The following is a 25,575-nucleotide window of genomic DNA, read 5'->3' as shown; positions in this document are numbered from 1 at the left end:
GCTCCTCCCTATATACCTCGCAGGAGGCCTCGGATTCTGCCAGCCTCCGCTGCAACAGAGGCAACTCCCTGCGAGCTTCATCCCTCTCCTCTAGGTACTTGCACTCTCGTCCATTCAAAAAAGTCGCCACCTCGACTAATTTGAGCAGAGCCATGGATTGGACAGCTATTTCAGTACAAAGAGCCTCAGGACCCATGTCCGAGAGGATGGCTTCGTCCGCCGGATTGATCTTCACTTTGGTCTCTCCAGTCAGCAGTTCGTCATGAGCGTAGATTGGAGGAAGGACAAAATCCTCTGCAGGAACGCCAGCAGACAACCTGTGGGGACCGGGGCGAGAAGGATCATCCTGGCCAGAAAGATCCACTACCTCACGCTCCTGACGAGAAGAGGTTTCCTCCTCCAGTCGTATCCTCTTCGAGCGGTCCATATTAGAGGTTGTGGGAGACTGAGGGGCAGAAGAAGTTGTAGCGGCACTGCTCGCCTCCCTCTTGTTCTTAGCAGCACGAGCCTTGCGGAGAGCAGCGGATCCACTGGTCATTGTACCTACACAAATCAGATCAACAGTTAGCAAAACAAAGACGAGCAAATAAAAGAAGCAAAAACAGTTGGTAAAAATTAAATAAAAGAAAGCTACGAGCATACTCCAAAAAGCAGTCAATTTTTCTGGAGTGTCGCAAGCGAGCAACTCCTTCGTAGCGATCACCTTCGGGCAGGTTAACCTTCGACCATCTACCCCGAACAAAGGCTCACCCCCAGGGTCACTCAGAAGGTAAGGAGGCAAGCCCTCCACGAACTCTAACAATTTTTTATAGTCAGCTCTCTCCTCAGCAGACAACGCTCCCAGCGTAAAAACAAATTCCTTGGTCGACATGGAGTAATGATCCCTGCGCCAATAGAACGGAAATCTGGCAAAATCCTCCTCGATAAGGAGCCCCTCTTCATCGAGCACTTCCTGCCCCAGCTCGTCTATACGGTGCCCCCTACGAACGAAGTTATTCCAGCCTTTCGTCGTTATGGGCCTGACTCCATAGAAAACGGACTTGAACCCCCGCACCGACTCGTCGAACATATCAAAGAGGCGTTTCCGTTGCCTCAAAGAAACCCATCCATGTTTGGTGTCCGGTAGCGGAGCTCCTTTCGCGTGCTTCCCTTTCGCGTGTTCCCCCCGAGGACAGCTCCGTTGAAGGCCAAAATGATAAAAGAATAAAGGCAAGGTGGGGCCCAGACCCAAATACTCGGCAGTCTTCTCAAAAGCCTTGATAAAGGCCAAAGAGTTCGGATGAAGTTGAGAAGGGGCCAAGCGAAGATGACGAAAGATGGACACCTCCAGATCCGTAAAGGGCAACCGAATTCCCAGATGCTTAAACGCAATCTCGTACATAGGAATCGTCCCCCAGGCCCAATTGCCGCAGATCCTGTGACGAGCAGTAGGAATCCGCACCTCGAAATCTTCGGTAGGAGGAGTCTGTATATCCGTGCACATCGTCTCTGGGATGTCACTCTCGCAATTTTGATAAACCGACTCTGTCTCTCGAGGCTCATCCGCCACCCACGAAAGGTCGGCTCGGATACGAATTGACGAGGACGGCTGTTGATCTATAAACGAGAATTGACTTTGAGATCCCTCAGCCATCTAAAAGAAAACCTGAAAAAGCAGAGGAAGGAAAAATGAATTCGACATTCAAATCCACCCTTCCACCGCCAAATCAAGTGAAAGGGCGAGGATCTCAACAAAAGACTACGCGGAAACTAAAAGGGACAAAATAATCTCTCCGGACGCAAAGTTCATACAAACAACCGAGCACGAAATGCATGTGGTGCTCAACACTGTTCTAAAGCTAAAACCCAACCGTCAGTTGGTAAAAACAGCGATTTCTCGCCTGAGAAACGCGAAAAACCCTATTTTGGGGGGAAAAGGGTGCTAATCACCACCTACAACCTCCAAAAAGACTACCCAAGCTACATGAAAAACACACTACAAGCCCCTACCGCGTGAACTAACTACACAATCAAAGTAAAATCCAAAGCAAAATCTTCAAAGATTAACAGGGATAAAACACTTACTTATTGATTAATGGAAAGGAGAAGAGGACGCTTGAAGTGTAGCAGCAAAGAAGGCGTGAATCACCGGAGGGAATGGAAGCAAGGAAGTTGGTAGGAGAAATAAGAAACTGTAAAGTTTCAAATAAAAAAACCTCCCTCCTATATATAGGCCAACGCATCCGTAAAAAGAAATCCACGCCATTCCCATCTGAGCCACAGATTCGATCCAACGATCCAGATCAATCGCGATCAAGTGGCCCAGATTCATTCTCAGGAGAAGCGAAAAGGCGCGAATATCCAACGGTTCACGACGACCTCGAGATTCAAATCTCAGTTTAATAGCCACTCGAGTGCCATTTAAATAGTCTTTACACGTGGCGGGAGGAAACGAAGCGACTCGTCCTTTCAAGTCACATCCGTCTGCTCGCGCAAATCTCGCAGAATCCAAGACACCACATCCCGAGAAAATCGCAACCAAAAAGGAAATGCAAGATCCTCGGGATCCAATCCCCTTATTTCTTTGCTAAAAATACGGGGAAGGTCGCAGTAACCAAATAAGAACACCGCGCTCCTCGACAAGTTCGCAAAGTCGAAAACATGCTCGAAAAAGGAGTATGGTTTTCGATCGAAAAGTCCGCTCGGAATCGTTCGGAAAATCCACGACATTATTAAATTAAGAGCATACATAAAGCACGGATGCAAATAAAATGTGCTCGAAATATTTAAAGTAAAAACGATCTTTATTAATAGAAAACCAATACAACGGAAAGAAAGTTACAAAGGAACCGAGCACCTAATCCTCGTGCTCGGAATCCGAATCAATTGCGGAATCCGAATCGGTCTCCAATACCTCCGCTGGCCAAATCTTGGACTCCATCCCATCCCGAGACCTCCCTTCGCCAAGAGAGGGGCAAGGAGGGTAGAGGTGGGGAAACTTGTGAGCCCTCAGGAACTCCTCAAAAGGATCCTCCGATTCGTCGGAGCTTGAAGTGTCGGAAGTTTCTGAAGAGAGGATCATCACCTTGGCTTCCTTCCCCTTCTGAGAACGAGCCACCGCAGCCTTGGGAGCCTCCGCTCTCTTCTTTCCCCTTTGAGAATTGAAGCTCTCAGCAACAACCTTCTTGGAATCCTTCTTATCCATCGCTGACACTCAAAGCACAAAATATGGGTGGCAAAAGAAAAAGCAGCAGGTATTTATAGGGAAACCTGCCGCCCAAAAAGCCTGTCGTCATGCCTGACACCCCATAAATGCGAGAGGCGGCTACTGATACCTAGGATTGACCACTTGGAAAAAACGCTTCCCCTTTTTCCAAAGCTTGACTTTGACCAAAGGGAACTACAAAAATTCGTCCATGTTCGACAAATCCAACTCGAAGCAGTTGTGTTCGACAAATCGAAATGAATCGAAAGGACTTCAAGTTATTATCCTCGCCTACGAGCATAACAACTTGGGGGGCTCCTGTTCTGGGCCGAGCATCGAGCTCGAGCATCAGAAGGTGTCGAACATACACGATCCGAGCAAGACTCCAACGGTCTGATACTCTTACGTATCGTAACGGCCGTAAACCGGAATGATGAGCATTTACTGCACATCAAGGCCTCCAAGCCGTTTTCCGGCAGCCACTTGATGGCCATTAATGCCATCAAGGGTCTTGGCCCAGCGCTGAGGGCTATATATATGTGACTCCACTTCATTTGCAAGGTACGCATTATTTTAGCCAAGAAAACCTTACACACAAACTGACTTGAGCGTCGGAGTGCCTGCAGGTACACAACCCCCCTCCGCTTCAACAGGGGTCTCAAACGCTCTCAACCACCGCAAACGCCGGCGAAGTCGCATCATTCTGGTCAACACGATCACAAGAGAGGGGTTTTGGCTTTTATTATTATTCTGGTTAAATTAAATAGAGCTCCACTTTTTAACAAAAAAAGGGACTTTATATATTTTTATAATTTGCAGCTACACCCAACTTTTTGCATTTTCTAGCAAACGACCTCTGCGTTTGGGTTGCCCCATCCAATTACGACTCTTCACTTTTTTTTTTCCCTACATGTCTTAAATTCTTAATCTTTCTTTCTTTTTCACCATCGGTTTAATCTGATTTGGAGATAATTCGACTATTGTATGAAATAAAATGAAATTTTTTTGGGTTAAATAGTTTAGTGGTTAGAATTTGAATTTTTTTTTTACTTATAAAATTTGAAGTTTTTAGAAATTCTTAATTGAATAATGTTTTCAGAGACACAATGAAAAATATTATTATTAATATAATAATATTGGCCCTTGACCCATAAAATATATAATAATATGGCTATCTAAAAAAATTAATAAATAGATGAAGATAATAATTATAGGAGAAAAAGATTTTGTATATTATAAAATACATTTTTATATATGCTTGTGTTGACCTGAACTTCCATCTCTCAAAACACGTAGGAGCAGTATTAAATATTAATAATTGTATCGTATGGATAAGAGTTTTTTTTGTACAATGTATGTATAAGAGTTTTATCCTCCCAATAGAATTTTTTGTTTTTATACATATGATAAATATATATAATTTTTTTTATCAAGTAGACTCATAGCTAAAATTTCTCTTTTGAGATGAATAAGTAGAGCATTTAGAAGTCCACAAATTCTAGTTCAACTGACAGAAATGCCAAAATTGCTAGTGTCCGGATGTCATAATTGGGGTTCGAACCCCGATTATTCCACTTTGTGTGTGATTTTTCAATGACTTTGTCATTTCGTCTTTCAACCAAAAAAAGTAGAGCATCTAAAATTTGAACTCCGACCATTTGTATATAACAATATGTCTGCCAGTTAATTAATAATTAAAAATATATTTAATAATTAAAAATACTACTTCAATATCTTTTTATAAAATTTCCTTTATAATTTTCACATTTGTTAAAGAAATAGTAAATTTAACTATGCCTTATCATATTTTAAGATAATGTTGCGTTAAAAACACACTTAGAGCAAGTGTACTCTAGCGCAGAAGTAGTATAAAAGATTATCGTATCCACAGGGATTAATTAACAAACACCAAACTAGTTAAGATTATTTATTATTTAAACTAACGAGTAGTTGAATTGTCATGAAAACTAAAGAGAAAATAATGACGAGTAAGAATAAGAACAAGAATAAAAACGTGAAGTTGTAAACCAATAGAGAGAGGTCTAGGGTCATGGTTTCACTTGCAATATTCGGTTCCCTATGTCTAGTTCCATTTGAATTCCTTTATTTTAATTCAATTACCAATCCCTTTACTAAAACTATTAATCCGTTTGGTCATTCGTGATTAATATTTTTTTTCCTAAATTAACCTTTGTTTGGTCATGCAAAGAGTTGAAATTTAAGAAAAGCATAAAGCACAAAAAAGTTGAATGATTAGAAGACTAAGATTAATGTTTGGTCATGCAATAATCTAAGTTTCATTTATCCTATAGGTCCACCAATTAACTGCAGTACGGTCGCTGATCAATCAATTGATTGTAAACATTCATAGGTTGATCATTCCTAATCATGTGATAAAATCAATAGGATAACATTAATTGAACAAAATATCGAAATTAAATTTAGAAACTAGAACATATAAGCTAAGACATAGCAAAAGGAATTTTAATTGCAAGATTCACCATAAACCCTAGAATAGTATTTAGCTATCCATAATAAAAAAGAACACCAACATAGAAGTTGAATTCATGAAATTAAGAGTAAGAAATAACCCTAAAATGAAGAAATATGTTGCTCCAAAGTTTCAATCTTTAATCCAAAGCTTTTCCAATTTTCCTCTCTCAGCTGTGAATAGAAGAAAGCGTGATATTATTTCAAACCAAGAAGCTCAATTTATAGTTTCAATTGCCGCCTCTGTTCCAATTTTTTTCCTTCTGCAGTAAGTCTCGTTTTTCACTTTAATTCCCTCATGGCCAATTCAACTTGTGCTGCCTGTGTTGTTGTTGCCAGTGACAAAATTTCCTTCTGCATTAAGTCTTTTCCCCTTTGATCTTCACCGCCTCGGTAACTTGTGTAAGCCACTTGATGAAAACGACAAAATCCTAGCATTGGGCCATCGTGTGCTTCATCTTTTGGGCCTGCAACATTTAGACACAAAATGGTAAGTATATAATAATAATAATAATAATAATAATAATAATAATAATAATAATAATAATAATAATAATACAGTAGTAATAATGAATAGTATAATGTATATAATATTTATTTTTTAAGTGATTCAAAAAGTGGATTTGCATCTTTTTAGCTTTTCTTCTCTTTTGTATAATATAATGTAAATCAAGTGAGTAATCTATATAATAATAAGTAACTATTCTAAAATACCACAGAAAGTATCTACATATAATACATTAAATTGGATTTTATCAGATAATTAGTGGTTTATTTGAGAAAAAATAATCAATGTATCTAAAAATTTGAAATGGAACTTTTTAAGAAAAAAAAATATAGAAAAGAAATGGAACTTAAGTTCAGGGACACATTTGTTTTTCTTCTCAAATTGAGTTTATAATTAAGAAAGAGCGAACACAACTTATATTCGGGAACAATTTCTTTCTCCAAAGAAGCATTTATTTCGGCTTACGATTCCGTTGAATGGGTTTTTTTGGAGTATATGCTTCGGCGGTTCGGTTTTAGTGAGGTGTGGATCGGGTGGATGAAGGCTTGTGTCTTTGGTGGCAATCTCTCGGTTCTTGTTAATGGGTGTCCGACGGGAGAAATAAATATTCAAAGAGGTTTAAAACAAGGTGATCCTCTTGCCCTTTTTCTTTTTCTCTTGGTGGCGGAAGGCTTTGGTGGAGCTATGAGAACGGCGGTGGAGATTAATCTTTTCAAAGGTTTTAGTATTCACCGTGATGGACCTTCAATTTCTCATCTTCAATATGCGGATGATACACTTTGTATTGGGGAAGTTTCGGTGGATAATCTTTGGACTTTGAAGGCAATCCTTAGAGGTTTTGAACTTGCCTCCGGTCTTAAGGTTAATTTTTGGAAGAGTTGTCATGAGGGTTAATGAAAGTGATGATTTTATGGAGGTAGCTTGCTCATTTCTCGATTGTATTAAAGGTAGAATCCCTTTTAAATACCTTGGTCTTCCGGTTGGCGCGAATCCACGACGCGAATCGACTTGGTCTCCTTTAATTGTGAGCCTCCGTAAGAAGTTGAACTCGTGGGGTCATAAGCATTTAAGTCTTGGAGGGAGGTTAGTGTTAATTAACTCGGTGTTAAACTCTCTTCCGATTTTTTTCTTATCTTATATGAAAACGTTGGCTCAAGTAATTAAGAAAGTCACGCGTATTCAAAGAGAATTTCTTTGGGGAGGTGTGAATGGTGGGAGGAAACTTAGTTGGATTAAATGGAGGGTGGTGTGCCAAGAGAAGAAAAACGGAGATCTTGGTGTCCGTGATATCAAATTGGTGAATCTTAGCCTCTTAATGAAATGGAGGTGGCGGCTTCTTCAAAGAGAAGATGTGGGTCTTTGGAAGGATGTTTTGGCGGCCAAATATGGTAATCACATTTTGATGAAGGCGGTGTGGCCTAGTGGAACCATTCCACATAATGCGTCGCTTTCACTACAACAAAAATGGGTCTTTAATAGCATTTTTTTTAACTTTTAACAGCGCTTAAAAACGCTATTACTGATACCGCTATTATAAGTCATGAGTGCCTATAATAGCATTTTAAAACGCTATCAATGTGCACTTTTAATAGCGTTTTTCGAAAAAAAGCGGTATCGTAAGTCACATCTTTAATAGCGTGCGCACAAGAACGCTATTGTTACCTGTCAAATAAACACCTTTCATAGCGCCCGTGCCCCCAAAACGCTATTATAGGTCTACTTTTAATAGCGCTTTTCTAAAAAACGCTATTAAAGGTCTTCTCTAAATTTTTAAAAAAAAAATTTTTTTTTTTATCCAATCTTATCTTATATCTTATATATATATATATATATATATATATATATATATATATATATATATATATATATATATATAAATAAAAAGAACTGCTTCAAAAATAAAATAAACTTAAAAGAGCTACACAGATTTCATTAATCATAAAATCAAAACACTACATAAGACATTCAAACATTGTACCATACAAAATTTTGGTTAAAAATCTCAAACAATATGAATTAATCATATATATATATATATATATATATATATATATATATATATATGTATGTATGTTACAAACACTTGTATAATGACAGAAGTTAAGTAGCATGCCACCAATCACAACAACATCTGCTAAAATTAAGCAGTTAACAACACAAAGAAAAACATAAAAGGAAAAATTGATTGAACTATACGGTACGGACTTTGCAGCACTCAAATTCATCATATATAGGACCTCTATGTTCTGGTCTAAATAATAGGTGTACCGGTTCTTTTTCTTGCCCATATGAATACATCATCCCTGAAAGCATCACAAAAATATATCAAAAGATAAACATTTCAATTGATTCAAGCAGAGACTTGCACTAACAGGTATTCCTTATTCCACACACATACAAATTCACAACTATAAAAAATTATATTAGAAATGTGAGACAACACTTAATTATTGGATAATTGGTAGGGTACTTGTGATGAACACAACCGGAGTATTGCATTTACCTGGGTTATTCTCCAATTCTAATATCTAAATCACCAAGGCAACTTCCAAATGATAAAGAGTTCCACGCTATTCTTTTCCTTTATGTTCACATCATGTAGTGTACTCAAATTAGATAGAAACAAAAATGATTAACAAATTGAACTAAATCTTTTGCAAATCATGCTTTACAAATGTGCTCTATAACTGAACATAAACCAGAACTTAAGCTTGTGATGAACAAGAATGAAATTTTACCTAACATTTTGCATTTGCATTAGAAATTCAAATTGCTCCTTCAAGACATCAATTTGTGAAACTTTCTCCTTGAATGCATTGATTACGGTTTGTATTAACAACAGCTGAACCTTTGTGATATAAGCTTCTTCATTGATTTGTTCCTGTGAGCAAATTAATATATGAACAAACCACAAATCAATAAAGCAAAAATCCAATGGACAAAAGATGAATTTTAAACCCTCATCAATCATTTTATTACAGGTTTTATAACAAGCTCCTAAGATGATACATTCATAATCCACGAGTCAATTTTCCATAATAAAAACATTGATCATATTCCATATGACATTCTTCTACCAATACAAATGTTTAAACCATACATCATGATAATATAACCCCAAAAGTGAGTACTATTTCTACATTAAAATATAAGTTCTAAATGTATACAAATCACATCTAAACATAAAAAGAAGAATCGGAAACAAAAGAAAAGAAATTCAGAAAACAGTAAGCGAATGCGTGAGAAAACTTACTAGAATTATGTTACAGAATTTATTGATAGGACAAAGTCCTAGTAGCGATGTCAACACAACTGTTTTCAAAATCGAATGCCTACAGATGAAAATCTTGATTGGACGGGTTGGATTTGGCATAACTTTGTACCACCTTCATTATCTTTTGTAGTTTGGCACTGCTTTCAAAACCGAATGCCTACGGATCAAAATCTTATGAAGCGGGGCTGTGTTGTTGTCTCTGCCTGTGACCTCTGCCTATCTCAATCAGAAACAACGCCTTATTTGTTTCTCACGTGCAGCTTCGCGAATAATTTATGGAATTTGCTAGGGTCGATTCGTAGATCCAGTTTAATTGCAGTAGTTTTCATTCGATATTTGAAAGTTTGGACGAAAATTGGAGAGTTTTCCTTACCAACACTGCTACGGGCGCAGTTCTTCATGTTTTCCATTCCATTTGGTTGGCAAGAAATGGCATTCGCTTCAGCAACACAAAGATAACTATGTACGCTGCACAATCGAAAATTCTAACGGCAAGCAATCTGAGCGCGACATTGGCTCCCGGGCTGTCAAATGCAGCAGAAAATGCAATTCTGCAGAAGTTCCAGCTTGCGCCCAGGCCAGCAGCTGCATCATCGAACAAATTGGTGTTTTGGCGGTCTCCAATCTTAGGATGGATGATGGAAAATACAGATGGATCTGTAATGAATGTCTCGGCTGCTTGTGTCGGACTGTTTCGCGACCACACAACAAGGTTTAGGCAAATTCACAACTTGTAAAGCATGATAAGAAATCAAACATGGTAGGCATAGTCTTATCCTCCATTCAATTTGATTTCAAATTATTTTTTTCTAGAGTTCTAATTCTAATATATATATATGAAATATATTCTTTGTTAATATAAAGTTCAGTACATTCAAATTGGGATAGGCATAATAGGTCCACTAATCCAAATATGAAAAATAACCAAGTAACAAACCACAAATACAAAACAATTGCTTTAAACCCTAAATTAATTGTACTAACAAACCACAAACACAAACCAAACACCTAAAACCCTAAATCAATTGTAGTAACATACCACAAAGCAAGCAAAAGTGAAGGAAGAAGAGGCAACCTGCAGTAGTCAGAGCTAAAAAATTGAAAGAAATCTGCAATTGAACATAGGGCTCAACATCAAATTTCTGCAACTCAGGTAAAATTGAAAAGTGAAAACAAGGATGAACATAAACGAAAGAAGAAAGAAATTGATCAAAGGAATGACCTGTTTCGTATAATTGTTCGCATCGAGGGAGAAGGGAGGCGTAGCCGTTGATAACAAAAACAGAGTGGATGAAAATTCGAGTACCGTGTTGCTATTTTTAGAATTTATGAGTTCTGGGTTCAATTGATTTTTCTTTTAGGGTTCAAGGAGGGAAACGATGGAGAGAAGGAGGTTTCTAGGGTTCAGGTGAGTTTAACTGAGAAAAGATAGTTTATGAGTTCGACGGAGAGGACAAAGGTTTATAGGGTTTAAGTGATCGAACTGCTGAGGAAGAGAAGAAGAAAGATGAGTTCGATAGAGAGAAGAAGGTGACTTGACTTTAATGAAATGCGTGATGTGTTTGTGAATTTTGCGTGATTTTGTTTGTTACATATTTATTTTTATTTGATAAAGAATCCTATAATAACGCTTAACAAAAAGCGCTAACAAAGGACCACCTCTTTAATAGCGTTTATCCACAAAGCGATATTAAATGCTTCCGTTATTTTTCAGTTAGCACCCTATAATAGCGTTTGTTCAAAAAGCGCTATTATAAGTTGTGTCTATAATAGCGCCCTCGCTGGGTGTAATTTTTAATAGCGTTTTACATAAAAGCGCTATTAAATTGGCGCTATTATATGTCAAAATTGTAGTAGTGTTTGGTGGAAAGACATTTGTCGTCTTGAAGATTGTGTGGAGTCGAAGAATTGGGTGGAGGAGTTGGTTGTTAGATCTCTCGGTGATGGGACTTGCACGGGTTTTTGGTATGATAAATGGATGGGTGGCGATTTGTTGTGTACTAAGTTCCCCCGCTTGTTTTCTCTTTCTCTCCAAAAACAAGCTACCGTGAGGGAGTTGGTGGAGGTTGATGGGGATAGGAAGACTTGGAATTTTTTGTGGAGGCGGAGTCTCTTTATTTGGGAGGAGGAAAGTGTAAATCAACTTTTGGCCTTGCTTGAGAATGCTAATTTTTCAAATTTGGCCGATAATTGGAGGTGGGTGGGTGATCCAGATGGGGTTTTTTCGGTCAAATCCGCGTATGAGACTCTTATGAAGGATATGGTTATCGGTCCTTCTCTCTTGCCGTTTGAAGCTAAGATTTTTAGTAAGATTTGGGAAAGCCCGACCCCGTCGAAGGTGATTGTTTTTTCTTGGCAACTTCTCTATGATCGTGTGCCGACGAAAGCAAATCTTATCTTGAGAGGTATTCTTCCAATTGAGAATGGTAGTAATTGTGTTTGGTGTGATAACATCCGGGAATCCGCGTTACATTTGTTTCTCCATTGTAAGGTGGCTATTGATGTTTGGAATGCTATCTTTAAATGGCTTGGTGTGGTGATTGTGTTACCTCCGAATCTCTTTTATCTTTACGATTGCTTGAGCGATGCGGCGGTGAATAAGAAGTCTCAAAAAGCGTTTAGATGGATTTGGCACTCGGTGATTTGGACTATTTGGAAGGCTTGGAATAACTACATTTTTAACAATGTTATTATGGAGCCCTTGGAGTTGGTGGATGCCGTGAAAGTGCTATCTTGGAGGTGGAGCGCGGAGAGGTTAAAAATATCGCCGTGCCTTTTTTATGAGTGGTCGTGGGACCCCGGATTTTGTTTCAACCGCTAGTAGCCTTTGGCCTTGGTTTTTAGCGTGTGTGTTGATGGTGGCTTCCTTGTTTTGATTCTTGGTGTGTTCAGGTTTCTGGTGGTGTATCAGGTTCCTTGGTTTTGTGTTGTTTGTTGGGGCATATTTTTCCATCGCTGCCTTTTTTCTGAATTGTCTTTCCCTCCCTTGGCATGTCTTATGCTTTGGTATTGAGGTTTAATAAAATTTGATGTTTCAAAAAAAAAAAAAATTAAAAAAACCTGTTGACTTTCTTTTGTATTAACCCTTTAATATCAATGTAAAAGAGGCCATCTTAATTTGAAGTACATGCAAGATAAATAAGTAAAATTTGAGAAAATATTATTTTTGACGAGAAATAAAATTCCAGAACTCTCAAGAGTTGATTACGTTGGTTGATGTTTTTGGTTTACAATGTTGACAATGAGGATTGAACCTAGGACCTCATGCATACAACCTAAATCTCTTATTGACGTTTGATAATAGGTTAAAAATAACTTCTTTCAATGAGAAGTCCTATATAATCACAAGTATTTGGGCACACATTTATAAAAATATATATTAATTATTATAATAAAAATATACCTTACTTTTTTTTCTTTCTTTTTCTATCTTTTTATGTGTAAATGTGTCTAAACAAAGTGACACAGTAGTGAATTCAGGTCCAAAGAGAATCACTACACTTCATTAACAATCAATGATGCAATAAAAGGGTGAGCTTGATACCAACACGGGCACAAGATGTGAAATGTTTCACCTTAGTAATAGGCTATGAGCTACGATGTTCACTAGTTGCCAAACAACACTTATTTGGAAAAGAAACTAAAGCTTCATAGCAAGAATGACACTAATTGGTGTCTCGATTATAAACCATGGTTTCAAGCATCGGTGTCGATTGAAGATCTAGTAACTTAAAATAGTTGAAGACTTGAAGCACAAACACTCCTTTAGATTTTCTGTTCCGGAGAAAAATAACCGGTAACTTATAAAGAAAAGAAAATGCATCAACCAATGCCTTGAAAATAAAAATATACACTAAATATGTATCATTGTCAATCTACAAATGCTAACATCTAGAAAAGTTAAGGTATTATATAGGATTACCATATCAATCATATTTGATTTTGGGGCTGTGAAAAGAATTCCTTTGCATTATGAGCTACCTCTGCCTCCAAAATTGCTTCATGAACTATGTCAGATCCTTTCACATCAGCTCCTAATAGAACCAAAGCTTGTTTCAAATCAGATATCATTATAAACAAACAAAATATCATATCAATAATATGCATTACACTTAGGACTTGTTACTCAATCAATGACAGAAAAGACATAAAGCTAATGTGCATTTAGTAATAAATAAAGAGAATAAGGAATTATGCCAAATGAGCCACAGCATAAACAATAATTGAAGTTCAAGCAAAAAACCTTTACTTCTAGACCTTATGACTAACCAAATATAGTCCAAAAATAAATAATCATACATGACGAACAAAGTCAGATCTAAAATATCTTTGTATGTTTATTTTAGTGCCTGTACATATGCATGTATTGAAAGACATAGAAGGGAAACCATAAACATCACAAGATCATAAAACATAGAGAAACTGTGAATATAAGAAAGCCGGGTAAAAATCTTTATAACATAGTATGCAACACTGGTATCATACAATCATGACAAGGCATACCAACTACACAACACAAATTATTATTATTACCCCCACGATTTGGTAAGAGTCCGGTATTTTCAGCGGAAACTGGCATGACAATAAGCTGCAGACCATCTTTAATCTTCTCAACTTCAGTGCTACTTGCCAATGAACCATTCTTTATGGCAGGGGCCTCTGCCAATCTGGCATAAGTCGTTGCTTGCCTTTGCATATTGAATGAGTTGGAAGGCAATGGAGTTGAATCCTAAATATAATAATAGATATGTAAGAAAACACAATTCCTAGAAAAAAAACATACTATATAATCATCTCAGGTAGTGTATGATATCTGGTCAATAAACCTTGGTAAAAGAGGATATTGAGGTATTCACCCCAGCAACTTCTGGTTTCCTGTTGTCTGTTTCTGCAACAGCAGACAATAACATGGTTATACAAAATCTTGGCAACTGTATCGGTAAAATAATAGGATTCTATGATGTTTCAAATTAAAACGTGCATAAGTTGCAAACAATACCATTTGAGATAGGTGTCTGGTCAAGATTGTTAAGGCTCCGAGTTAAAGGGCCAGGACTTATGATTGATATACTTCGAATTTCGTGACGAATAGCATCTAGTTGTGCCATTGTGTCCTGAAGTTCTTTATGAACCTAAAAGACAAAGTATGTAGGCAATCATAACCTTTTTTTTATAATGGAAAGACTTTACCATGTTTTAGTATAGATAGGCAATCCTTGATGTTATTATGTAATATTATTGTCTATCAAATTCAAAGTGAATCATATGTAGTTAGGACTCCAAAGTTGCCCCCAATAATCATCATCATTTAGAAATATCAGGAATTTTTTTCATGGTTATATTTTCCCAATTTTTTAGCTAGAAACCAAATGTAACACGTTAGAAATTAATAGTAGGACTCACTCTATAAAAAGTAAAAGACATAATGAAACAAACCAATTTGAATTAAGTTCGGTCGAAGAAAGGGAAATACCTGGCGAGCTTGAGATTGCTGCATAACAGAATCTAACTGTCCACGGGCCAATTGTACATATCCAACAGCCCTCCCAGCTGGCCTCCCTGCTGTTCTGGATATGATTGGCAAATCCTTTGGACCTATTAAACATCAATTTTGCAGATAAACAATTTACACTGTTACTATTAATTTATTAAATCTTCCATATGATAAACAGAAGTAAAAAATAGCATGAACCAACCAATTAGAGCAGCAGTGGCTCCCAGCAAAAGAAATACTTCACCATATGAAAATCCCAGCATTGTTCAGTCTTCTTGAGTGAAATTTCTGCTGGAGTCACAACTCACGAGTAAGCAAATTGTATACGTAGGAATTCAATTCTGATCAATTTTCTTGAGAGTTAAATATTAGCTGGAATAAGATCAGGCCCTATTTGAAAGTTCTCATCTCATTTTCTTGTATCATCTAATTTGCAAAGTGATTTGCATGTCAACTTGAATATATTGCCCACTGATTTAACAGAAAATTAGAAAGAAAAGGAAAATATAAAACTAGTACAGTTTCTCCTTATAAGATAACAAGACATTCATGTTCAGCGCTTTTTTAACAGTCATGAATGTTCATTATAATTAACTTCTATATGAATATATTATGCAACAAGCAATTCGTTTATTCAAGACAAAAGAGAATGACAAAAGCAAACATAATCTTTCTGCTGATATATAAAAAAGATTATTTTATTCTCCCAAACTATATAAAAAAGATTCTGCTGCCAAAGTTAAGCTAAAATATGAAACCAGATAATTAACACATAAAATCTATCACATATATATATGGTAACTTCTAAATTGACACATAAAACACTTTCATAATTATCATTTTAAATTTTGAATTGAAACAAAATCACAAACAAAAAACCTATAAAAAAAATTCAAAATTAAATTCAACAACAACAAAAAAATGAATAATTCTAACAATTGATAATGATAATTACCTGAATTTTTTCAGCAAGATGAGAAAAATCAGAGAGACAAGATTCGCTATCACTACTACACCAAGAATCAGCACCAAAACTTCCAGCATTTTCTAAAAAATCGGTAACCATATTAGCCAAATCATGTTCACTTTCAACGCTGAATTTTCCGATCGGAGCACCGGCGGAACCAACGCTAACCCATAAATCACCATCGGCGGCAACACAAACATCAATATCTATATCTTCATCTTCAACGACGTCGTTTTCACCCCACCATGTTCCCATTGCTGCAGCGTTTCACAAAAATTTGAACACCGCAGGAATTCCAAGAATTAAGAATTGAAAAATGAAAAATGAAAAAAATAGAATGAATGAATTTAATTCGATTATTATTAGAGTCATGATTATTAATGTGAATTAGGCTATTATTATTATTTTATTATATATTGATTGTATAAGAATTTGGTAATGACGAAGAAATTGGAAGCATTGTTCGTGGAAGATGACAAGTATAAATGATTGGAGATGAAGTGGAATGACGAAGATACCCTTTTGGGAATGGCTTGACTTGGATGATAAGTTTATGTTTTTGTCGCTTTATTGGTTGGCGTGTTTGAGGATAAGAACAAAGTGCTAAATTATTAATTATTGTAACAGATTCGGAATATACCTCGTTTTTTTTTTTTTTTTGATAATGATATACCTCGTTTTTTAGTAAAAATACATTCTCCTTATTGAGAGTTTTTTTTTTTGTTTCCAGAAGTAATTTTTTTTAGTAATCCCATACAAAATAATGACACTTGTGAATTTGTTGCTTGAGAAAAAATTTGAGAATGACACACTTGATTAAATTCTGTTTTTTTTTTATTTTTATTTAATAAGTACATTTGTTATTTTGATAAATAAATTCTGCATGTTTATTAAATTTTTTATATTAAATACTATTTGTGACTTATTAAAATTATCCACTTTCAGTTGTATAATGATACATATCCAGATTCCTTCAAAAAAAAAATTGGTAATCATCCAGATAAAAACCATTCAAACAAAGGATATTCACTGCTTATAAGATAAACATAATTTTTTATGGATATGAATGAATACAAATTTAATGTAATTTTACCATGCTATATAAGATCCAGACACTACTTCATTCTGAAACACACTGAGCAAACAATTCACAAATAAACATGGCTTCCCAAAAATATTTTGTGTACGTTTCTTTGTTACTTTGTTTTATTTTCTTAGTCACTAATGCAGTTGAAGTAACTCATGATGGAAGAGCCATCAAAATTGATGGAAAAAGAAGAGTTCTTATTTCTGGATCAATTCATTATCCTAGAAGCACACCTCAGGTCACTATAATAATTTTTGTTCAACCGCAAATATAATAATTTCATTTTTATTTTCTTTGATCTTCCCTCATATCACTAATATAAGCAAAATATCACTTTTAGGTTAATTGGAAACTGATGTATGTAACCTAAATAAAATACATCAGTTTTTTAATGAATCTAAAATATGATTTTTTTTCTTATAATTATGACGGGAGGAAGTAGTTATTAATTAAATAAGTTAATTAAAATGTTGTTTACTTATTTTATATTATTAGATGTGGCCTGATTTGATTAAAAAAGCTAAAGAAGGTGGATTGGATGCAATTGAAACATATGTTTTTTGGAATGCACATGAACCAATTCGTCGTGAGTATGATTTTAGTGGCAATAATGATCTCATTAGATTTCTCAAGACTATTCAAGATGAAGGACTTTTTGCTGTGCTTCGCATTGGCCCTTATGTTTGTGCTGAATGGAATTATGGGTAAATTAAATTAAATTTAATTGTGATTTTATTTTTAATAATGGAGTACAGGATCGAACTTATTCTGACTTTTATTTAGTTTAACCTTAAACCCTATTTGGGTGATTTTTTGTTTCATGTTTTGAAATTTTCAAAATTCAAAATCAACTTTGTTTGATTATGACAATAAATTCTTAATTTTTTTGTGTTTAGAGGAATTCCTGTGTGGGTTCACAATCTTCCTGGCGTCGAGATTAGGACGGCAAATAAAGTCTATATGGTAAATAGTTAATTTTTTTTAATTCTGTTTCAAAAAAAATAATGTTCTTAAGTTTATTATGACACAGTTGAGATTTAGTTTTTTCTTAGTGAAATATTATTTCTTACTCTTTGGTGATTTTGGTCTTTAGGATGAAATGCAAAATTTCACTACTTTGATTGTGAATATGGTACAAAAGGAGAAACTTTTTGCTTCACAAGGTGGTCCCATAATTCTATCTCAGGTAATTAGTTAATTAATTAAATATTTTAATATAAATAATCTTTATATATTATGCTAAGTTTATGTACTAATTATATACTAATTGATAATAATTATTCATATATAACAACAGATTGAGAATGAGTATGGGAATGTTATGTCTGTTTATGGGGATGATGGTAAAGCTTATATAGATTGGTGTGCTAAGATGGCTGAGTCGTTCAACATTGGTGTCCCATGGATTATGTGCCAACAACCTGATGCTCCTCAACCAATGGTAAGTTTATGTTTTATAATTTTAAAAAATAATAATCTTTTCATTAAAAAAAATTAAATTTAATACTTTTTCCGGTCATTATTATAAGAAAATTCATACAATGTTTATGACATCTGATTCATATTATAGACTAAATACATTAAATAATTTATTTTTTTGGTACATTATACATCAAATATAACTTTTTCTTATAAGGATTAGTATTTGAGAATTATTATATTGAAACTAACAATATTTTTATTAATTCAATTCTAGATCAATACTTGTAATGGATGGTATTGTCATGACTTTGAGCCCAATAATCCTAATAGTCCCAAGATGTGGACTGAAAATTGGGTTGGCTGGTATGTTTGAATCATCTATTATCTATTTAATTTGATCAACTTACTTATCTTTAATAATAGAATAAAATTATTTTTAGTAGTAGCATAATTTTTTGAAAAACTTATTTTTCAATTAATTTTTTTTAAAGGTTCAAGAACTGGGGTGGGAAAGATCCACATCGAACTACAGAAGATGTTGCCTATTCAGTGGCAAGGTTTTTTGAAACCGGAGGCACATTCCAAAACTACTACATGGTAAAAAAATTTAGAGTCCAAATTATTAATTTTTTTTGGATATTTTTAGATAATATTGAAGATAACTTTTTCATGTACATATAAATTTTTATTTTTTCAGTATCATGGTGGAACTAACTTTGGTAGAACAGCTGGTGGACCATACATTACCACTTCATATGATTATGATGCCCCTCTTGATGAATATGGTACCTACATCAATTTGGAGCTTTTTGTTACAATTTTATATTATTTTAAAATAAAAAAAAAAAACTACTTTTTTTTTTTATCTCTGTGGTCCTTATAAAAAACAAAGTTAATCTTTAAGGTTTATAGAATATTTATGTATTTGTCCGGTGAGTTTAGTTCAGTTGATAGTAACATAGTATTTTATGTGAAATTTCTAATCACTAGACTACCTAACTCAAAAAAAAAAAATGTTTAATGTATGTAATTTATAATATGGACCAAATACATTGCATTCTATAAAAATTAAGCTCTAATTATTGAATATATTAATTTTCTTATAATTTGTAGCAAATTAAACGGTGACTACATCAATTTATTTTTATCTTAGATTAGAATTTGTTATCTTTAGATTTTCACAAAATAAATGTTTGTTTAAAATTTTTGCAGGAAACATTGCACAACCAAAATGGGGTCACCTAAAAGAACTTCACATGGTTTTGAAGTCAATGGAGAATAGTCTTACTAATGGAAACGTATCTAAAACTGATTTAGGAAACTATGTGAAGGTAAAATGAATGAAAAAACAATCTCATTTACATGATTGTGTATTATGTTATGTTATCCTTTAGGAGCAAGAACATTTATAATGACATATTATTATTTATTATATGCTTTCAATTTGTAGGCTACTATTTATGCAACAAATGGTTCATCAAGTTGCTTCTTGACCAACAGCAACACTACCACAGATGCCACCGTAAGATTTAGAGGAAATACATATAATGTTCCAGCATGGTCTGTCAGTCTTCTTCCTAACTGTCAAACTGAAGAGTATAACACTGCCAAGGTAATTTTCTTACTATGACATATAAACACATACACGAACACCAGATATAATACATTAATACTGACATGTCTAATACATGTACTAGTGTTGAACACTGACACTCATCTGACACTCTTTTGATTAGAAGTGTTGGTGTTACAAAAAAAAAATCTCGTTTTTCAGTTCAAATTATTCAAATTAAGATCACATGCTAGTTGTGTTATTAATTGATTATGACTATTTTGATAATCAGATAAATGTTCAAACATCCATCATGGTAAAGAGAAAAAACAAAGCTGAAGATGAACCAAAGGGTTTGAAGTGGGTATGGAGAGCAGAGAATGTTCATAGTGCTCTGTTGGGGAAATCAAATGTCTTTCAAAATACAATTGTTGATCAAAAAAATGTTGCTAATGATTCCAGTGACTACCTTTGGTACATGACAAGGTAATTAATCCATGGTTTTAAATTGCAGTCCGCCGTTGCGGCTGTAATATTGCTAATATGGTAGCCTCTGTAACCGTATCACACTGCAATTGTGGTGTGATTTTCATTCATATGTACGGCTGCAGAAGCCACATCAGACGATTTTATCTCTCAACCATGTATTTTAAGCACATTCGAATCACTGTTTATATGGAATAAACTAAGACTGTCGGTACATAATGTAGTGGCATAGTGATGATACCCTCTTAATTTTCTCTCTAATTTTCATCTCTCTTTGTTCCTTAATTCAAATGTGAATCACTAACAATAATTTATTCATCTTTTAATGATAGGCTTGATATTGATCATAAGGATCCAGTTTGGACAAAAAATATGACTCTTAGGATTAATGGCACTGGCCATGTAATTCATGCATTTGTCAATGGAGAACATATTGGTAATGTAACATATGCTAATTAAATGTAACATTATATTGTAACATTATCTAAGTGTCATGATTTCTATAATTTGTTTATCAACAGGTTCCCATTGGGCTACATATGGAATTCACAATGATCAATTTGAGACTAAACTAAAGTTGAGGCATGGCAGGAATGATATCAGTCTTCTTAGTGTTACCGTAGGACTTCAGGTATAAAACATTCCAAAATCATGTTCCATAATTATAATTATTTAAATCAGTGTTGTTAAATAGCGACTATACCATTGAACAGACATAACTGTTACTCTAATATTGTAAGTGTCGTGACGCTAAAATTTTGACGCTACAGCCCACTTTTCTTGTAGTGGTAACGGAATTTTAACAACGACCTATTTTTTGTTATTATTGAATGGATGATAACTTTTCTATATTTTTTTTAAATAATAGAATTATGGGAAAGAATTTGATAAATGGCAAGATGGACTTGTTAGTCCTATCGAGATTATTGGTAAAAATGGTGATGAGACCATAATTAAAGATCTATCATCACACAAGTGGACATACAAAGTAGGGTTACATGGTTGGGAAAACAATTTCTTCAGTCAAGATTCACTCTTTGCTTCTTCCAAATGGCAATCTCATCATCTACCCATTAATAGGATGTTCACTTGGTACAAGGTAAATCAATTTCTTTTTAGTCCTCTAATCATAACTCAGTTGATAGAAACATTGTAATATGCAAGCGCCAGAGTTTCACCTTAAGCGATGAAATTCTAAAGTGAAACTCTAGTCACTAAACTGCTAAAGAAAAAAAATAAAAAATTTGGATTAGTTTTTTTTTTTTAATTTTTTTTTTTGACTTAAAATTCAAATTTGTGTTTGTTTATGATTTGTAGACAACTTTCCAACCTCCTCTAGGATCAGACCCTATTGTGGTTGACTTGCAAGGTATGGGAAAAGGTTATGCTTGGGTGAATGGTCATTCTCTTGGTCGAATTTGGCCTAGTTATAATGCAGATGAAGATGGTTGTAGTGATGATCCTTGTGACTATCGTGGTGAATATACTGACACAAAATGTGTTACCAATTGTGGCAAACCCTCACAAAGATGGTTAGTTGACATTCTCATATCTCATACACTTTTATATCTTGTTAATCAATTATTATTTTATTCTCCACAATGGTTTATTGGTATAATCTTTGGTCATTCATGTACTTTCTATGAGTAAGTAATGAAACGTGTCGAGGATGGGCCGATAGTGTTTTGTCGGGTGGACTAGGGTAGCGGATTGTGCTTGGTTTGTTTGGTTGTCTGATTTTTGTTACTCTAGACAGTATAGTGTGCTTCTGGTTCTCCATTGTGTGACAATGTTGTTCGTGCTTGTTCCGTTTTTTCTCCTTGTTTGTACTTACTAGTTTTCATATCCGATGTATGTATTTGTCTCTTTCCTTTTTGTTATTTGCTTTGTTGGTTGATTTCGAGTACTTCTTATACTCTTTGTACTCCTTCGGTTTCAATCTAATATATTTTTGTTATTAATTTTTTTATATAAATGTGTGACAATTAATATGTTATTTTGAATAATTTAGGTACCATGTTCCTCGTGACTTTATTGAAGATGGTGTGAACACATTAGTTTTGTTTGAGGAAATTGGTGGTAATCCATCACAAGTAAATTTCCAAACAGTTATTGTTGGAACTGCTTGTGGAAATGCCTATGAAAATAAGACATTGGAATTGTCCTGCCATGGTCGTTCTATCTTGGATATAAAGTTTGCAAGTTTTGGCAATCCACAAGGTGTATGTGGATCATTCACTAAGGGCAATTGTGAAAGTATTAATGATTCTTTGTCCTTTGTGAAAAATGTAAGTTTTTAATAAATTTTACTTGTTTCTTCACATTTAATATATACTAATTCATCTTTAATTATAAGTAAAAAAATTATTTTTTAAATTTATTGGATGACCGGTGTATTTGATATATATTATCGATCAGATATATCAGTTATTCAATAAATTTGAAAAATAAACTTTTATTTATAATTAAGGCCGAAGAAAGTATGATATATGATGATTATTAATTTAATTGCTTTTGTTCTATGGATTTTATAGGCATGTGTTGGCAAGGATTCATGCTCCATTGATGTTTCAGAAAAAACATTTGGGCCAACAAACTGTGGAAATATGGTGAAGAGGCTAGCTGTTGAGGCTATTTGTGAGGACTTATAGTAGGATACATAAATTATAGGATCTAGTTTAGGAGTTATTTAGATTTTCTTTAATTTTGGTGATCTTTGCAAGTTTAAATAAAGTTTATGAAGTTGAAACTCTTCATGTTTTTCATTATGAAAATATAAATAGAATTAGCCATTATATATTTATTTACTATTTATTATTATTATTATTTTTTATTTACTATTTATTATTATTTTTATTTAGTATTATCTTATTAATGACCTATTTTTCTAATTTTGAACTGTGGATGTTGCTAGCTAGTTCTTATCACATGATTGACTCCTAATATACAACTCATGGTTTATATATATATTTATATATAAAATATGCCCTAAGGGCACATTTTAGCATTTGCCATTTTATATTACCAAGTTGAACCAAAAAAAATTTACCAAGTTGATCTGATTAAGGCTCATGTAAAATGAGGTTGGTGCTAAACTTAGAAATTACGAGTGTGACAATACATATTTAATTAATCTCTTTATCTTATAAAAAAAACTATAGTACAAAATTAGGCATACTATCCTTTTAAGATTGACCTTTTTTTTTTCATTTCAAATTCATCCTTTAAGAGTTTTTTCAATTGGTTCTTTATTTTATTTTTTTTGATAAGCAAAGAATATTATTATATGGGAGTACAGGGGGTATTCAAACCCTTACAATTGACATCAAAAAGTCAAGAACTTTGAAAACAAGACACCGGGTCAAAACACCAACTAGGAAATGGAATACAAGTATTACGGCCATAACGACGAGAAAACCATAGCCAAGAAAAAAACTTAATATCCTCTAATAGCAACGACGCGTCCGGGATGGCTCCTTTGAAGATAGTATTATTCCTGTATTTCCATATATTCCAAGTGGTTGCCAACCAAACTAAGTGTCGAACCCGCCCCTTATCTTTTGCTTTAAACAGATCACCAAATAACAAAAAATGATCCGTACCTTCGACCCCCGGTTGAAAAGAATGTCGAAGCCAAAGCAGAACATTGCGCCATACTTCCTTACTGAATCGGCACGAAAAGAAAAGATGTGTGTCGTCCTCAATTTGCTGGAAAAAAAAATTGCGTAATTTTTTTTATTGCACCAAAAAAAATTATCTTTTTTTGTTAGTATCAAATGAGAAAAAATCTAAATTTATAATTTAGTTTTTGATACAGTTAAATGAAATTAACTATTTTTTTTTTTTAAGAAATTAAATTAGCTCACTCAAATCGGCACCAGAGAGAATCAGATTCAAGAGGAGCACACTCCCAGGTCACAAACCAATATCAACATGCACCGATCCAAGTGGGTGAAATTAACTATTTTTTTAATACTCATATTTAAATTCGACAATTTATTTAAAAATAAATGAAAAATATATATCTTTTGAGAAAACAAACACAAGATATAACTTTAAATATCTAATTCTAAACACGTAATTGGTTGCGTGTATTTATCGTTTAAACTAAAATGATTGTGTTCAGATAACAATGTTCAGTCTAATAATTTCGGAGTTGTCGGTTTTTCAATTGAAATAACTTAATACAGTGTTCATCAAATAAAAAATTTAGTCAAAGCTACATGTTTGGCTTCTTTTTTAATAGAAAACACCAAGTATGTGTTTCTCTTATTTATTTTTCATAGAGGGCGAAATTGCTAGGGGTAAAATGGTAATAAAATTTTGTGGCGTTTTTTGGCCGCCATTTGGCCGCTAATAAATTTAAACTTACTGACGGTTTTTGCTTGTTATAGAGGGTTTTTGGCCCTCAATAAATGACCTTTTTCTTGTGGTGAATTAATTGAAGATGATCTTTCAATATGAACTAAACGAACAATGCAGTTTTGGCCCCTCAAATTTCACAATTGCTTGATTTTGGCCCCCCATATTTCAACTACTTGATTTTAACCCCCTAAGTTTCACAATTGTTTGATTTTAGCCCTCCAAGTTTCAATTGCTCGATTTTAGCCCCCAAGTTTACCTCCTTTTGCATTTGCTAGACCCCCGTTGAATATTTTGATTAAAAATTGGTTATGTAACATTTTAAAATTAAATAAGTATTTAAAAATAAATAAATTACAAATTGTTTTTTAAAACTAAATTATAAAATATTTTTCTTATTATATGTAGTTTGTAAAATAATTTTGTTATATAAAAAAGTAAAAAAAAAACATTTTATGAACTATTTTTTAAAAACTTTGTAAACTTTTTTTTAAATAAAAAATAATTATTAAACCTTTTATTAAAAAAAAATTTAATACATTTTTATAAAAGCAAATATTATTATTTTTTAATTAAAACATATTTTTTATTTTTTTTAAAATATCACATAAGCATTTTTTAGTCAAAAAAGTCAACGGGGGGCTAGCAAATGCAAAATGGGGTAAATTTGGGGGTCAAAATCGAGCAATTAAAACTTGGAGGGCTAAAATCAAGCAATTGTGAAACTTACAGGGTTAAAATCAAGCAAT

The 25,575-nt window shown here is 34.0% G+C and overlaps 2 protein-coding genes across 8 annotated transcripts in view; one reads left to right on the top strand and one right to left on the bottom strand.

The window, feature by feature from the left end:
• Nucleotides 1–5,601: 5,601 nt before the first annotated feature.
• The window catches only part of LOC123902702 (sec-independent protein translocase protein TatB-like), a 61,326-nt gene continuing 41,352 nt past the window's right edge, over nucleotides 5,602–25,575 (bottom strand). Inside the window, exons 1-7 of one of the 7 annotated variants that reach the window (XM_045952515.1) lie at nucleotides 15,153–15,882; nucleotides 14,930–15,051; nucleotides 14,456–14,588; nucleotides 14,283–14,344; nucleotides 13,990–14,185; nucleotides 13,379–13,490; nucleotides 5,602–6,141 (exon numbers count right to left, since the gene is read on the bottom strand). In XM_045952515.1, coding sequence (XP_045808471.1) covers nucleotides 13,387–13,490; nucleotides 13,990–14,185; nucleotides 14,283–14,344; nucleotides 14,456–14,588; nucleotides 14,930–15,051; nucleotides 15,153–15,213 — 678 coding nt within the window. In that variant the 5' untranslated portion in view covers nucleotides 15,214–15,882 and the 3' untranslated portion in view covers nucleotides 5,602–6,141; nucleotides 13,379–13,386. Of the gene's footprint in view, nucleotides 6,142–12,835; nucleotides 13,491–13,989; nucleotides 14,186–14,282; nucleotides 14,345–14,455; nucleotides 14,589–14,929; nucleotides 15,052–15,152; nucleotides 15,883–15,905; nucleotides 16,453–25,575 lie in introns of those variants that run through there. The other 6 variants (XM_045952528.1, XM_045952522.1, XM_045952495.1 and 3 more) reach the window with 6 other exon arrangements.
• Nucleotides 17,053–23,254, top strand: LOC123902769 (beta-galactosidase 15-like). Its single transcript, XM_045952559.1, has 17 exons — nucleotides 17,053–17,242; nucleotides 17,500–17,708; nucleotides 17,901–17,967; nucleotides 18,098–18,190; nucleotides 18,302–18,445; nucleotides 18,701–18,789; nucleotides 18,918–19,023; nucleotides 19,124–19,211; nucleotides 19,639–19,757; nucleotides 19,877–20,038; nucleotides 20,271–20,464; nucleotides 20,797–20,900; nucleotides 20,986–21,095; nucleotides 21,333–21,563; nucleotides 21,782–21,996; nucleotides 22,476–22,752; nucleotides 22,999–23,254. Exons 1-17 carry the CDS (start codon nucleotides 17,078–17,080, stop codon nucleotides 23,113–23,115), a joined length of 2,490 nt encoding a protein of 829 aa, XP_045808515.1. The 5' UTR covers nucleotides 17,053–17,077; the 3' UTR covers nucleotides 23,116–23,254.

Source organism: Trifolium pratense, linkage group LG1 (genome assembly GCF_020283565.1).
Source record: "Trifolium pratense cultivar HEN17-A07 linkage group LG1, ARS_RC_1.1, whole genome shotgun sequence".
In the NCBI taxonomy this organism is placed as follows: Eukaryota; Viridiplantae; Streptophyta; class Magnoliopsida; order Fabales; family Fabaceae; genus Trifolium; species Trifolium pratense.
The sequence above is the reverse complement of the archived record's forward strand: the minus strand, read 5'-3'. Positions and strand labels throughout refer to the sequence as shown.

Excerpts from the sequence above, each read along its gene's own strand:
- LOC123902769 (XM_045952559.1), top strand. The coding sequence starts at position 17,078 with ATGGCTTCCCAAAAATATTTTGTGTACGTTTCTTTGTTACTTTGTTTT. Across the intron at positions 18,191-18,301 it reads GTCCCATAATTCTATCTCAG|ATTGAGAATGAGTATGGGAA; the intron begins GTAATTAGTTAA and ends ATATAACAACAG. Across the intron at positions 21,096-21,332 it reads GTGTTACCGTAGGACTTCAG|AATTATGGGAAAGAATTTGA; the intron begins GTATAAAACATT and ends TTTAAATAATAG.